The sequence below is a fragment of the Manduca sexta genome, chromosome 15, assembly GCF_014839805.1.
Source record: "Manduca sexta isolate Smith_Timp_Sample1 chromosome 15, JHU_Msex_v1.0, whole genome shotgun sequence".
Classification (NCBI taxonomy): domain Eukaryota; kingdom Metazoa; phylum Arthropoda; class Insecta; order Lepidoptera; family Sphingidae; genus Manduca; species Manduca sexta.
This window is the reverse complement of record NC_051129.1, coordinates 10,209,139-10,226,465: the sequence shown is the minus strand read 5'-3', so window position 1 is coordinate 10,226,465 and position 17,327 is coordinate 10,209,139. Positions and strand designations below refer to the sequence as shown.

Genomic DNA, 17,327 nt, shown 5'->3' with positions numbered 1-17,327 from the left:
GATGTGAAAGATGAAACGTTTTATAAACATTTGGTTAGTTTTAATGTGCAATGTAGGAATTTTGGAGAATATTATTTTTGTACTTAGAATTACTACTACGAGAATGTTCCATGCTAACCCCAAGGAATCATAACTTTTCACAAGCGAAGCCGCGATCAAAAGCTAACATATCGCACCAATCAAAAACGATATTACTTGAAACTGATCTCCAATCTATGCATAGTATTACAATACAGCCAATATCCGTCGACATAGTATATAAATTGTATGCGGTAATATGTTCAGTAGCCGCTCACAATGTACGGTATAGGAAAAGCGTATCCCATTCCGGATACTATAAACTGCCATGTTTCATACATGAGATGAAAGATTGAGTCATAAATCTGGGGATAGTATGAAACTAATAGAGACTTCCTTAGGGGCCATTAACTGCCGACGATGGTTTTTCCATTCGACTCGGCCCCGCTCTCCTTTCACTGGTGGACATTGAAAAATATATTATGTTTCTATTGTTTTCCTAAGTATTAGAGTTGGATGATATATCGTGTTTGGTTTTCGCTTGAGCTCTTGAAACTAATGTTCATATTAACATTGCCTTGGGTTTTAGGTAAGAACACTTTATGTACAGCATTTTTTTTGTAGCCTATTTTATATTATTTTAAAGTAAAAAACAATACTTTCGGATTTTTTTCTAAACTTGAAACTACCATTTTATTGTACTTTAATGCTTTAAATTGACCTTGTTTAGTATATTTTATGCGTGTAAGTGGCTAATTCATTACACTTAACAAAACTTTACGAGTTCACCTTTTTTCTTTACGTTCAAGGTCAAAGGAAACATGCGACCCTTTTCAAATGTGTTTCGAATGTGATTTCACGCATTAAGCAGACAACGAGACATGACGCTCGCGGGAGCGGGCGCGAATCATGTTTAATGTAAGCTATTAACCGCCGAACGCTCGATAAATTCCCAAGAGCGATAGAAAAGCGATTTATTCACATATCGCTGCGGCACGTTTCAATGAAATATCGCTATCGCGTGCTCCTCTGACGATCTGACGTCGATGTGAACGCGGCTTTATTCGCGCGCGATACGTCAAGCATTATGCATCGATCTTTTTAATTGTATCGCTCAAGTGGCTTTGGGTGAGGGATGTTAATATGTAAATTGAAGTGCGCGTGTTGAATTTTTACTCATTTTGGGTTTGGTTAGTAACAATATGTCCTGAATATGGAAGGTGATGTGGAAGTATAATTTTGTTTTGATATTCTATAGACGGTGTGATAAGGCGTGATTTAGAAATTTGCATTATCAGTTTTATATAATGCATATTTTGCACGCGTTTATTTTTTATTTCTAAATACCACTAGTTATTTTTCCTCTCTGTGTGTACTTATGTACCTATAGATTTTTCTTCGCACCATAATTTATTGATGCAATTGTTTTATTGGCTACTGTAGGTACTATATTCTGTTCATTTCGAATTATTTTTGGTAAAATAATGATTCTTTCATGCAGAATGCACAGGGGTTAAAACGAAATTAAACTATTACAATTGAGCAAACTCAATTCATTCCTTTAATATTCTTTTACGTAGCAAGGATTCCATCTAATTACAAGAGTTTTGTCTTTAAAATGTACTATTAAGAAGAAACACTCACCGTCACTAATTGGTTTCAATCTGAACAATGAAACTAAAGAACAAACGGAGAAGGCAAATCCAAAACTGAGCACATCTAAAAAGTTTTATTTGCATAAATGAATCCGTCAGTAACAGCACGCGACATTAGACGCTCCAGATGGGATACATCCCATTACGATCTCGGGATTACAATCCCGTATAATCCCGCGATCCCGTTCATTTAACAAGAGGCTAACAACCGCATCCAGTGTTGTTGCGTTTCGTCTCCGCGCGGCTGATTTTCGTATTTCCTTTCTATTTTTTTTCCCACACCGGTCTCTTTTGAAGCGAGCAAGCTTTGTTTTGTGCCCATTTTTAAGTTCCTTGTTTATTTTTAACCTTTTTGTCCGCAACGCCGCCATTCATTAGTGACATTCAAGCGAGTGTCGCCGGGTGAAATTGTAAGTGGTTACCGCGCCACTCGTGCCGGTCTTAAGTTGCTCTATTCCTCTGACGGATTGCATTTAAATGCGCTTGTAAAGGCGACTTAGAGGCTGAATGAGGTGGTTTTCTTTAAATTTTGTCTATAGAGAGTTTTTGTATGCCGTGGGGTAGAGTTGGGTTTACTTTTTATGAAAGATGCGTGCTGATGTTTGTAGAGATCGGGATGCAGTTTAATAGATAATAATGTTGTTTATTTTATGAACATAAAATCATTTTGTGGCGGCGATAGCCTAGTTGGGAGTAGAACGGACTGCTGTCGCGAATGTCCGCAGGTTTAAAGTCCAAACGCACCTCTGACTTTTCTAAAGTTATGTGGGTATTCTTTGGGAATTATCGCTTAATTTCCAATTATACAAGAATATCCTGATGAAACTTACATACCTGAAAAGTTCTCTATAAGAAATTTTTATGATATGTGAAGTCTGCCAATGTGCTCTAAGCAAGATAGTGGATTAAGGCCTAATCCCTCTTAATATTAGAGGAGGCCCGAGGCCAGCAGTAGCTACATATAATGCAGGGCCGATAGTGGTATTATTATATTATGAATCATTTTACCACAGTATAGAATAATAACTACGTATAATTACTATTCATTCTTAAAAGCATTTAAAACATTAACCAAATGACTAATGTCAAAAGCGTATTGCCATTAAATTTTTAACGTTCATTTTTAAATATAACAGTTAAATACCCATCTGTATTCGCGTAACAGTTTAAACGAGACTTGTCTGCGAATAATGGACGTATTACGGCACTTTGAGCGCGGACTACAATAAAAATTCAAAAGGAATCCCACCTTGCAGCAGACGGAAGCAATACGTACAAAAAAACGCACAAAACCATTGTACAATTTTATCGTGTCTGCGTACACAATAACTTTGTATGAGTAATGGCCGAACTACACACGTCTGACAGACCTAAGACATAAATCTTTCAATAATCGATGTTTATTTATTGTATCGATACCGGCCGCATCGAGATATCGGCCCGTCTATTTTTTTTTCTTGCCAGCAATAACAGTGGATGATTTATTGCATCGTACATATTGTTGGCGGATGAAGTGAGACGGAACGGTATCTCTTTACGATTTACTCGAAGTTGGATATCGAATGATATGTGAAATCGATTTTAGGAGCTGACGGGATTTATGTAAATAATGAGAATTGTTTGTGTGTTCAAATAAAAAATATTACATGCAATTGTAGTGGGTAATTCTTTTGGAAGAAACCTTGTATTAGATATGTGCTGCTAGTGAATCATATCACTTAATACTTGCATAATACAATATTAATGTGTTTTTTACACATAGAACTGGGTCGAAATGAGCTATCGAGTCATTTGTCCGCCACCCATAGCTAAACACAACCATAACATACACCTTAATATGTTCTTTAAAACACATATAAAATATATAACTGTTGTTTAATAAGCTATTTCATAAATAAGCATTGAATACAGACAAACCAATAACAGGCCCAAGTGCGTCCAAGAGATCTTAAGTTTCTGTGTAATAACAGAAAATTGCTCGCTCGCTAATCTTCCAATGGCTTTTTTTCTACTTTTATGTCGTCTGCGGATTTTGTTGTACATACCAGCAAGTTTGTTGGTAATACAGAGTGACTTTTAATAAACTAGAGGAGTAGATTTGAAGACTGGCGAGGTTTTATGAATGGACTTTGCGGGTTTTTCGTTAGTGAATCCCTTCTAGCCTAATTTTGTCCGCAGCGGCCAATCTCAGTGGAGATCAACCAGGTATGTAGGAGATATTATAGTTCACAAGTGTGTGCGCAATACACAGGCACTGTCTGTCCTTTCACTCTCATAGACTAGTGAGAAGGTAATCCGACATGACTGGACAAAGATCAAGCGCAGAACCAACGGCTGTACTTTTCGAGGCACGGGGGTATCACACCGACGACTTCGAGCTGCGATTGAGTAATTTTTAAGATGGAAAAATACAGTCACAATTAATTTTACCCCGACCCGAGATTCAGTCCCAACCTCACCGCGATAGTCGTGTTCGTACCGCGTACGCATTACAACTAAGCCACCAAGGCAGTCAAGTATTAACTAATATGTCGGTGTAGGGCGCATATAGTGTTAGAGACTTCGTCGGATGTTTTACATCTCTGGGCAATTTAATGCTGGTTATAAGACAGGTAACCATGACATAGCCCGTGCCACTGAGCGTCAGTAGTAGTCCTCCTTTCCCGCGAAAACAGAAGAAAACTGTCATTATAAGTAATTTAAAACCACAATAACTCATCACGCGCGTGTCCGTCACAGTATTGACGTGATTGTGGCGTAACAAGCAGAATATATCCAGCGGCAAAATATTAACGTATAATTACTGCCACAGCCGGCGCGTATAAAAACTCACACTAACAACGCCGGATATATCTACCTTCCAACGGGATGTGTGGTTGACTACATTTTGCCATTGAAGTTTAAATGAGTAAGTATTTCTCAAAATAAATGTACGTGACGAAATAGTTTTTACGAAATATACTTAGATACGACTTTTGTCCCATCAAACTTTTTTTGTTTGCCTTAATACATAATTCTATATGTTATTTGACAGAATGAATATATTAACACAAACAAAAAAAGACGTAAATATTTTGAACTTTATTTATTTTGAGAAAAACATGAATATGAAATTTCTATATCAGAGGCACACAGAGGATTTTAGTGCGGAATGGGCTGACTTAATTCCTACTTGGTCACGCCACACACAAACCCAACCATTTCAGCCTAATATGGATAATAAGAGCTCACAAACAAAACATTTTCCTCAGTCAAAACACTCGCTTAGTTCCCAAACTGGTTATCTAATAAAATACTTCACGATTTTATAATCTGCGCCATCATAAAACCAATAAAACTACATCACACTGTTATAGTTTTGTATTCAGAACAAGTCTTGAAGTCACAACAATGAAAGAGAGGAATGGAATCCGAGACAACGTCTTAAGTTTCCTCGTAATAAAAGACTGTACCTTATTTGCAAGCGTCTCTGTTATACAATAAAAGGTATTGTATCTTTCGAAGGCAAACGTGGCACTTCGCGTTTTTATTTAACTTGCCATGTTTTTTTAGGATGTAATCGACCTTCTGGTCATTTCTGTACCCCCCGGTACGAATTAACGCGTTATCGTATCGTTAACGTAATGGTTTAAGTAAATTTTTGTATGGAAATTTGAACAGCGCAACGCGAGCGTATTTAGAACTGAACTATGGCAGTGTGAACATTGCACGCTGTGTGCGTAGTGGACCTCATACTTTAGGTATCAATGTAGGTAATGTAAATAGTTTGTTGTCGGCTCCTACGTCAGCAGAGGTTATGGTGTTGTTAAAAAATATTTTAAAAACATGAAAAGTGAGTAAGCTCCTATAAAGGCAGGTGTACGGATCCACATTGTCGTAAAAGTATGACGAATCTACTTTAATAATTATTAAAAAAAAAATCATTGCGAGTGTAAACTTCGAATCGTAAATAACGTAACCATAGTGAAGGTAAACTTAAATGTATGCTAATCGAGAAATACGTAAACGTTACCTTACTCGATACGGATAGTATATGAAAATGCGATAATTCTTATTTCATGCTTTAAGCCGTCGACGATAGTTTAAATTTTATCTTGTATTTGTAATGTTTTGAAATAAAATATTTTTAAAGTGACATAAGTCACATATTTGAATGTATATAATTTTGAACGAATATGCCTTTATACTTTTGTCATCGATTGTATATCAAAAAATCTAAACAATAGTTATAATTTTATTTTAGTGAAGTGTATTGTATATGTGGATAAGCGTTATATATATTTGTTTATAATATTGTTTTAAAAACAAACATTTCACAACCGCAATAAAAATAAAAACACAAAAATACGACAACCGCCGCGCGTCAAAACGATAATTCTTTTCAATCAGACGAAGAAACAGAAGATACCGAGTCGCCTCCGGAGATTCCAGACACACCAGAGATACAAGAAATACCAGACATATCACAGATACCGGACATTCCTGGCATATCTGACATACCAGACGTGCCTGGCCTGCCAGAGATACCAGAAATAGAAGAGCCAGAGTTGCCAGAACTCTCGGAGCTGCCAGACATAAAAACGCAAGAGATACCCGAGATACAAGAGATACCAGATATAGGGGAGATCCCTAATTTTTCCGAAGTTCCTCAAATGCCGGAGGTAGTGACGGAGGCGAAACCTACGGCGAATAACAGCGGACACATATTCATACGTTATCTCACACGTAAGTTGCAGTGTGTTGTTCTGTTGCAGGTTGCGATGATTTGGCTGTTCCAGGTAATTGTATCACAGGTTGTTGTTCGTTGTGGATCTGGCATTTTCTAGTGCACAAATATTCTACGTCTACATATTTCCTCCGCTACTTAACTTTAAAGCGACATTGATTTAACTCAAGAACATTTTAAATGTAAACTTGTTCATATTTATTTCAATAGGCCATACAGTATAATGCTTGAACTGTTCATACATTTTAAATCGTTTGCAACGGGCAAAAATAAACATACAGGAATTTAGCGAAAGGTCTTAATCTATCCCTGAACGTATATGTAAATATACGCAAAAATAAATTAAAAAGCCTTTTATCCGCCGCTCCCCGCTGATTAGGTCGCGCCACATTTGCCGACGGTATTATGCAAATTAAATTCTCTTTCCGATACAATAAATTTCGTACAGTTTAAATAGCAACACACTTCTATTCGGCGCGCGGACAAAACCGGTTACGGCCGAATACGTTCAGATTATTGTCATAAATTGTCTATACGGATATATACGCGGATATTCGGATATGCGGATATAGAGCGCACGTCCGAACGGCGTATGCACATTTCGATTAACTGTATTGGACAACGTAATGAAATGTGTCCCCAACAATAAAATTAAATTCGACGTTTGTATAAATCGATTATCGGATGTATTAATATCGGATGAAAAATGTATATCCAGAGGTTATTCGTTGTCTACTCGTGGGGAAAAATGGAAATCGATTATCAAACTTAATTGAGCGTGTGAAGGGTCTAAATTGTTTGATACACATGTTTCAGTTGTCGGAAGATTTTTAATGTACCAAAGTTCAAATTTCAGATGCATTGTTTAAAACTAGTAAGTGGCGTTTTCATATATTATGAAGGAATAATTTTTAAATATAAAATTGTTTCACGAAAAAATCTTCGATTAAATTGCAGCATATTATGAAATTTTAAAATAAAATATCTACCAAAAATCGTAGTATATTTTTGTACTAGAACACAAAAATACCAAAAATATACATGAGGGCCTTGTTAGGAACCGGGTTTTCTTCGATTATACTAACCTAAGTAATCAATAGACTAGACACGCTACATAGTATTTTTGTTATGTAGTTTTCTTACTCCTCATTTGTAAGAAGCTCGAAGTGCTTTCAATTATAAAAAGCTTCTTACAAAACTGCCTATTTATTCTTTCAACAGACAATAAGGTACAAAGATAAATTGATTCACGATCCCGTGAAATATCTGTTGTTTTCAACAGTGTGAACAGACTTGTAAATATTTCTCATTTATTGTTGGAATTTAACAGCCGATATAGCAAATACAAAGCCGACACCATTGACTGTGAAACAGTTGATTCGACACCAAACGATTTCGCACCGCTGACTAATGAATAGTCAACATTAATTGATCGCTATAATTCGCTTCGTGGCGTTATTTCAGTTCGACATCACCTTGTCAAGTTTACAAATGATTTTCACTCGTCTCTTATTGATTATAAGAACCATGCTATAAGACTAAAAGTATTAATAACACTTTGAGATAGTAATCGTGCGTGCCGCTTTCAACTCGCATTCAATAGAGTCGAAATTATTTTTTAAAACCACATACCGGGTCTAGACTGCTTGTAATTTAATCCGACGCGGTTGACGCGAATGACGAACTGAAAAAAAATGGTTGCCGTTGAGTACGTGCGTTGGCACGTTCCGAAACCCGCTTCAATCCCGCGTACACATAAAACGTGACGGGTCACCACGCGTCCGTTGAAGAATAAACATATCAGGGGCATGATTCTCTACGACAATGTCGAACTTGTAACACGGCGTGTTTCGTTAACTTCGTGTTATGACTGTGTAAGAGTATTCTGGATGCTAATTTGACATTTCATGAACACGATGAGGTGTGACACATCCGCCTTACGGGCATGTTACGAATTGTCAAAATAACGTGCGGCAATCCAGCGCGTCTATGCGCGTTTAGACAAATTAATTATTTAGATACAACGACTGTATAATTTCTATTGACGATAGTATCCTCTTTACATCGTGAAAACTCAAATATAATATTCTACCTTATCAGAAACAAAACAAACATAAATCCTAAATGATCGAATTAATATTCAAACCTATGTTTTTGTATCTTGATAGTCAAATTTGTGTTATGGGCTCAGCGGTGAAAAATAAGCTACTTTACTACTGGCAACCCGACTTTTGACAACAATTGAGGTCAATCAAGTTTATTTTTATTACTTCGATGTAATATTTCTATTAGTAAATAGATAGGCCAAACAAATATAAAACACTAATGAAGGTATCTTTTTAAACAATGTTTTCTTAATTATGTACATTACAATTAATACTATGTAGTTTCTTTGTGGTGAAAGTTTTGTACCTATAAAGTTTGATAACAATAAAGATTATTGAAGAAATTTTTACTAGTTATACATTATTGTTGTTATAAGTAATTGGTAGAGGTCTTAATCAAGGGCTTAGCCAGCTTTAAATTAAATATCAAAATCTTCTAAATGTGAATATCGATCCAGGGAAACAAAACAAAAATTTCATGTAGGTAATCCCAATAATTTTACACAATTACAAACAAAAGTATGTAATCATGTTAAATCTAAAATTGTTTGTACAAACACTTCCTTTTTATTTTAGGAGACCAAAGGCATCTTACATTGAATACTAATGTTAACAAAACTGATAATATCAAATGTAATAATAAAATAATTTCTTTTACAGGATAGTGAATGTAATGCAAGATATTCCAAATAAATAATAGTAAAATATACTCAGATTTAACAACACATTATTTTTGTTTTATTTTTTATTTGTTGTTCAGTCTAAGATAACATAATATACTTAAGTAAAATTTCTATACATGAGTTTGAATGTTTGTTAATTAATCAGTTTCACCTTAATAACTAAATGAATGTGTATGAAATATGGTACTCAGACAGTGAGCTGTGGATTGAATAGAGTACTTTTTATTCCAAAAAGATTAATGCCAGTTGAGCGGCAAATAGAAGTTACTAGGTAATAGAGCTATAAATTTTTAAAAATAACGTTTAATAGGCAATATACACTTATTTTAATTATTGTTGGTAAGTCTGTTATATGTGAGTGTCTGTCTTAATAGTTATAAGGTGTCTACGGCAATGTCTATTTCTATAGCCAAGTTAAACTGTGTCCATGCACTGATGTGTACCAGTTTAGAGGAAATTGTTACTAGCGTAATTACTTTATAAGACCTAAAATCTTTGTCTCATTCTGAAAACCTACTGTGGAACGTCACATAGTGCTTTACAATTCAAAGTTCCGCATGGCATTGTAACTGTTTATGGGCGGTCGTATCGCTTATCATCAGGTAAACGGCATCCTCGTCACATTATTTAACTAAATAAAAAAAAAAGAATTTGAATTAATGCCTTGTCGATTTTGCAACAAATTTTATAATGGAAGGTCCGTAGAATTCCTATTAATATACGTTGTTAGCGCCAATTTAACATAAACTGCATAAGCACAACAGCATTTACTATTATTCATATAACAGCATTCGTGTAAAATCTTCAGTAGCATTCAATATATCAATTCAATTCAATTTTTAAAATGTGGCTTTAGTAAACAAATCAAGTAAATAAGTCAATGACATTGACATTTGACAATAATTTTGAAGTTATATTTTTTCGTTTGAAAACAATCACAATCTACAGAAATTTCTTTAAATTATTTTTATATTCCTTTCATGTTTCTTACATTTAAGTATATACAAAAATGGGATTAAATAAAGTTTGGCAGTGATTTATTCGAGTTACATCATTTAATATCACGAATACAAACAAAAAATTGCCTTTTCAAAATAAGAGATACTTGCGGATTTGAGGGGATGAAAGATTTCTGAACGCATTAACACATCGTAATATAAAAATATTAAGCATAGACAACCTATCGTATGGCATACACAATACCTATTTTTCAATTACACATCGTGGCGCGTGTATGAAACGCGTTTGTGTTTAGAGCTTGTTTTGACAACACGCGTTTACGGTGTGTTATCGCGAGTAGCATAGGGAATCAACCTACAGTCATATTTTTTTTAACACGCTACATTCTATTTGAATTTCGAATGTGAGTGTTCGAAACAACTATCCGCGTAGCTATCATGATAACTATCAATACGTGATTAGACATAGAGCGGTCGGTCTTTAAGTCGCCGCAACAGATATCGTGCCCCAGCGAATTTAGATGGCGTTTTTATTTGTGACGACCCATGATTGGGGACACCCAATCATGGGTCGTCACGACCATGGTATACTCCCGAGCTTGGTGACAACCAAGCTGTCACTCGGGAGTATACCATCCCCCGCGCTGTATGAATTGTGCCACGTTTCCGACGCCCATATCAACCATCTACCTTTTTTAGGTATCTCTAATCCGGTCTCCGACCAGCGGTGTCCGTTTCATGAATATTTTAACTCCTATGTGACAGTCTGGCAAAATACGTTAGCGAAATTCTTTTATTAATGCGGCTTCGATTGCTATCTGACCCCCGGTGGCTGGCGGCGCTCGTCCGCACTCGCCAACTACCTAAATGGGATTTCATTTTCTAGTTGAGGAATCAAACGCTCCCGCGGCGTGGGTCCACTGTTCTCCTCTTAACGGTTCCCTTTAGATATTTCAGTTGCGGATCGTTTATGCCGGTGGCGCAGCGGACTCCGAAATTCGCGCACCGTACGCATAATTGTTTCGTTGCTGTGCGCATTTTTCCACAAGATAATGCCATTAATCTCGACGTGGCGTAATGAAAATGTACCGCGTCGCCGTCACCGTCCTCTGTCTGTTTAATTTGGTGGAAAACACTTCCGCCGAATTCCCCCCGTGTGTCACGCGAAACAGCAAACTTCCTCGACGGCTTTTCCGCCCACTTCACTCTCACGGGTAAGAAATTAAGTTCACATTCGCCGATTAGCGCGCGCGATGCTACCGTATTCGGCCACTGCGTCCGCGTAATGTATTCATAGTTCAACATCGGATCGGATGGTCTGAGTGCGGTAACAACCGTAACAAATGCTCCAGTGGTCGTAAAAGTGGACCGATGCCGCTCTTAATGCATACATAATTCATATTAGCAACTTTATCCGGCCGTTCCGTATTAGTTACACTCGCTGTGTAAGGGACACCGCGCATTTGCATACCGGACGAAGGGATAACTTTTTTATTGGATTACTTACCTGTTACGGAGTGCGCATATCCGGCTAGAGTTTTGAGCGTAAGTTTCATTAGGGATTCATCACTGTAAAGTTTTGACAGTCCATTTTGATTAAGATCGGGACTTATCAGGTGTTCAGTTTTCTTTAACACATGTCAACTTGTTCTCAAGTCTTATCTATGTTATATTGGAATCGACTTTATATGACAATGAATAAAAACTAATTTGTATTTTTTTGTGTGTTACAGACCCTCCCGAGATAACGATCCGACCTCGAAACATGCAAGTGCGTGCTAACGGCATCGCTGCTTTCTACTGCGCGGCGAGAGGCGACCCGATCCCGAACATACAGTGGCGCAAGAACGGCAAGAAAGTCTCCAGTAAGTGCATATTTGTTATACCAAGTTAATATCGCTATCCTCACTATCCTAAGCGCCTGTTACACGACGTTTTTGTAAATGCTATTCATCAATTATACGTCAACAAAATACAAGTCACTTTGTCATCTGATAAAGTGTTATAAATAAGTAAATACTATTTACATTTATCTAGTTCTTTACCTGGCTGTGACAGTTATTTGAACATTGGGTCAGTTTTCTAAATGTTTATTGTTAGAGCCTGACCACGGAAATAAAAAACCTCGATTTGTGGTAAAATATGAAAATAAATTCACATACTGAAAATGTTAACTTTATAATAAGCAAAATTTGATACCCCAAAGTAGGTTTTTTATTTTGCTGGTCCGGTTATATCCATAAACGTATGATCACAATCAAAAATACAAAAATTCTTGCAATACTTGAACCGCCCCTCTTCAAATGTTTATACACGATGAAAAAGAATTTAGGAGTAGAAATATACAAAGTAATCAAATAATCGGTAAATAAATATTATTATAACTTAGCGATGAAATATATTTCGTCTTACAGGATAAGCAATAAAATAACATACATAACAAAATAAAAGTTACGACTTACACAATAAACGTATAACATCGCGGCGTAATAAAATGTTACCAAATACGTCAAAAGGCGAACCGATCGTGTGTGCCCGCCGTCGATCAGCGAGACCCGAAATAATATTTTGGTAAATCGCAAGAATCAGCACGAACGTTACGCAGTCGATTTTTATTCTTGATTGAAATGTAAAGCCGACGTTTTTAGGCCATAAATATCTGGGCCCGGTAATGACGTCTATAAGCCGCGGGGCAATGAGCTACGAAAAACGGATCGCCTTGCGCGCACACTCGCACACACAGAGTCCCGGGGAAGCCCCCATCCCCGCGACCGATAGCCGATGACAATACCGTTGTCTTTCTTTAAGACTTAGACTAAATCACATTTAGCCTGGCTTGCATTAAATTCTGTAAGGTAATACACATACTTACGTTGAGCGGAAATTTAGGACTATTAGTGAAGTCTACTCACGTGGATTCTTTTAGTTTTTCTAGGATCTAAGTATCGTTTTATATTTCCTCGGGATAAAAAGTAACCTATTATATTATATACCTAAGGACTCAGGTGTAATGTACCTTCGTATTAGTGAAAAAAAATCAAAATCTGTTTTAGTTCCTGAGATTAGCGCGTTCAAACAAACAAACTCCTGAGCTTTATATACCTATTAGTATAGATTTATCGTGACTTACACTGGTGTGTTTTTAAAACACGTAATTCGAAGTTAAAATGATCACGTTCAATCAAGACTTGATGATATTATACACTCGCAACACATAAATTCGCCACGTGTGAACCGACCCTTAATAGTTTCATGGGTGGCTGATGAGAAATATAGCGTCATTCGTCATCGGAAACGGAGCCGTGCGCGTCGACTATGAAAGACCGATAGCCGCCATCACACTTACGGCTTTTCATATTCCATCTGACTTATCAGGCTTATTCTCGATTTGTCCCGCGGGCCGGCTTTCGCGATCCATCACGAAAGCGACGTAGGCTTTCGACGTACATTAATTCGAGGGAGGTACTGGGTACCGCTCTGAATGGATAGAAAATGCGATTCTAAACCTAACACTCTATATGAGGTTTTTTTATGAATGACGACTACGAAGTCGCTTGCTTGATAATTCATCTTCTCATTGATGGGCTAGTGCTGAGCAGTAACTGATAACATAACTGACATAAAAAAAAGGCAAAATATATCTCTGGTATCAGTAACTTCATTATCATGTTATTAGTATAGTGATATTGTCAGCGCCTTGGCTTAGCTGTAATTTCACAGGAAGTTCCTAAATCATCATCAATATCTACAGCCTGTAGATTGTAAAGTCGTACTGCCGAGTAAACACCCACGCTCATGCTATGCCATTTCAACAACTAATTCAATGGAATAGACGCCCTTTCACATTTCCCAACGTAGCTAACTTTCCAACAAACTGAGCAATAAAACGTACACCCGTGCAAAGTCAGTGCGTCGCGTCGCACGCTAGATTGACAATCAGTAGACGCGTCGCCGCGTCGACCTGAAGCCGCCGTCCCCCGCGGCCCCTCCCGCGCCCCCTACAGCCCGCACCCGCCGACCGCGCCGTGATGGATGACGCTCGTCTCCGGCCCACGCCTCCTAGGGCTGCCGCGCCGGTTATAATTGTTTTTATGAACGGACATGGTACTGTACTGTACACTGTGCAGGACTTGGTCGTTTTTTTCAATGCTAGCTTTTCTTTTTATGAATCATAGTCCGTTGGCGCAGTTTTTATTGCGAGCATTGGAAAATTGAGTGAGCCCGATCTATGGGCTTGATTTCTACGGGTGATTTTGTTTACTGTATTATTTTACGTATCTATAAGATATTGGGTTTTTTATCTGGTTAAAACTAAAGTCGATAGGGTGTTAGAAAGTAGGCTGAACTAGGCCTTATCTCTGTGTTAATGAAAATTAATGTGGATTGACATTATGCTGTTGACTTTAGTATTTTGAGTGAGATTTCCGATGGCCCAAACTTCTTACTTCTTTCTTTAGTCTCTAAATCTCGCGGTTATTGCCTGCCTTTGCTATAAAATAAAAAAAAGCAAATGGCACACAACCGTTGCAACGTTATGATAGACAAATACAATTATTCTTGGTCTAAAATAATATAGGTTACTTTAATCCAAAAATATTGTACTGGGCATCTTTTATCCCTGAATAGGAATTTAAGCGAGCGGAACCACAAACAAACCTTAATATCAAGTATACTTTCAACTATATTTGAAATTAAGTTTTATTATTATCTATTTTAATATGTATTAAAATAGATATTTAAAATAAATGTATAATAAAATACATAAAATGTTCTCTCACTGACTTAAGACTTTCGGTTTTATTCAAAGCGGTTTAGTGTAGACAAACTTGGTACCAACTTAGATGCTCACAACTTCTTACAAACTTAAACCTCGAGCCTGCGGACTGGTGTTTAGCTTTAATCAAATACGTGTATTTGTGTTAGCTTCGATTCACGCCCTGAAATAATATGCACAATGCACACCGTCCGCCTATGTACATTTTTTAGTATATGAAGTGCAAATAAATAAATACGTCATATATGCATCTGTGCCGGGCACAGATCAAATATTAAATTCAAATCCTAAGAAATATTATTGTTCAGATATCATATTAAAGTATACTAAGTCGTTTAGTTAATTATAAAAATACAAGTATGTATTGTCTGACAGCGAATCCGCCATTTTTAATAAACGCTCGCAATCGCTTTTTTCAATCTATCTCAAAAATTTAACTATTAGAATAAACGTTTTGTTTTACCTTCTTACAAATGGGTTATTTTAATTGGTTCATTCTCGGATACAGATTGAACATTGAGATTGAAATCGTTTATTGAAAATGGCTGTATGCCAATCAAATAATGACACATATTATGTACACCACAAGTTGCTCAGAGCACAGAGCTCATAGCAGTTTATACTTAAAAACAAAGATCTAAGCAACGGAAATGCATCGTACGTTTTTAACGCAACCGCACCAGTAAACATCTAAACCGGGTTGATTTACAATATTGTTACGTCCGCGACACTTACAACTGTGTCAACGTTCCGCAAACGAGTTGCATATATTTGTTTAACAAGCGACGCAACACCAGAGCGATTCTGTTCCGCCGAGCGTAAAGTGCACTCGAAAAAACTTTATCCTTTTAAACTCTTACGACGGCGGGAAGACAACGATTATTCTCACTTGTTGTGGAATACATTTTCTTGGCACTTACCACTGGCGGCGATTTAGCTCTGTCGCACCACGAACCGACCCATATTCTAACTTGCGACCGGCTCGAAAAACTTGCGATTTAAACCTTATCGCTTCGGCTTTACGGTTGGTATTCGCCGGAGTATACGGACACTTGTTTTACCACCACAATCTTGAGCAAGAAAAATGCAAAGTGCGAAGATGCAGTGTTGGAACATTAACATCAATTATTTTTAAGTTTTTCCCGTTGCGTTTGTGGTTGTGAGTTTAAGTGCTGACTAAGACATTACTAGATTGTTTCGTCTTTGAAGTATTGTGTAAATGGGCAAATAAAATTAAAAAAACTATTTCATTTACTGGTGGTTGGATATATTTTATATCCGCTCAGATAACGACCACCGTTCACAGGGTGTTATAACCCGCCATAGAGGCCAACGTAAGTGTGTCAGTCTATGGTGATCCCGGACCGCGACACACTAACACTTTACACTTACTTACTGATTCCAAGAGGCCGGCATAATTAGGTCGACTGTCGAAGGGTAATCATGTCTCATTAATCGACATTCTATTGGACCACACTCCACTTACCATAAGGTGCAGTGTGATCACATTGCCACCGAATAAAAAATAAACTGACAGAATATATAAACATATTAAACAAAGCTGTTTGATCGTTTTCTGATGTTACAATAGCGTAATATAGGCGACATAATTCTGGCTATCATTAAAAAAAAGGAACGTCTCTGGTTACGTCACTATGCACCAGATAACTTATACTATAACTCTGTCGTATCTAAATAAATAAAAAAAATACATATTTTTCCCCAACAGGCATGCAAACCCGCTACCAAGTGTCGGGAATGGAGGCGACCGCCGGGCCGGGCGCGAACGGGGCCGTCCTGAGAATCGAACCCGTGCGCGTGCAACGAGACGACGCGACCTACGAATGTGTTGCTGAGAACGGTGTCGGTGACGCCGTGACGGCTGTGGCAACGCTCACAGTATTCGAAGGTAAGTCATATCTTAACGCTTGTGTCACGTCAAGCGGCGATAGCCTAGTTGGGCGTGGAACGGTCTGCCAAGACGAATGTCCGTAGGTTCAAATCCCAAGGGCACACACCTCTGACTTTTCTAAAAAATCATGTGTGTATTCTTTGTGAATTTATCGTTCGCTTTAACGGTGAAGGAAAACATCGTGAGGAAACCTGCACATCCGAGAAGTTCTGTATAGGAATTTCGAAGGTGTGTGAAGTCTACCAATCCGCACTAATCCAGCGTGGTGGACTAAGGCCTAATCCTATATAATACAGAGCTGATATTATTATTGTGTCACGTAAGGGTGGAGGCGTGGGGCGGAGATGCAGAGTACAGTTCGACAGTTTTGCTCCAATGATAATCTCAATGGTTGTATTGAAATAGAATTTTACTTTCATGGCAATCATTTCTGAACAGATTAAGTTTTTTTTAGTTATTTGTATGTCGTACTTTTTATATACAGCCACGACAAAG

General features: G+C 37.4%; 1 protein-coding gene across 9 annotated transcripts in view; it reads left to right on the top strand.

Annotated features, from left to right (window-relative positions):
* The window catches only part of LOC115446720 (tyrosine-protein phosphatase Lar), a 401,337-nt gene that overhangs the window by 287,112 nt on the left and 96,898 nt on the right, over nt 1–17,327 (top strand). For all 9 annotated transcript variants that reach the window (XR_005112401.1, XR_005112397.1, XR_005112400.1 and 6 more), the window contains exons 4-5: nt 11,880–12,011; nt 16,650–16,829. Coding sequence is in view for 4 of the 9 variants with exons in the window: in XM_037438902.1 (XP_037294799.1) it covers nt 11,880–12,011; nt 16,650–16,829 (312 nt within the window). In the remaining 5 variants the exon portion in view is untranslated. The remainder of the gene's footprint in view (nt 1–11,879; nt 12,012–16,649; nt 16,830–17,327) is intronic.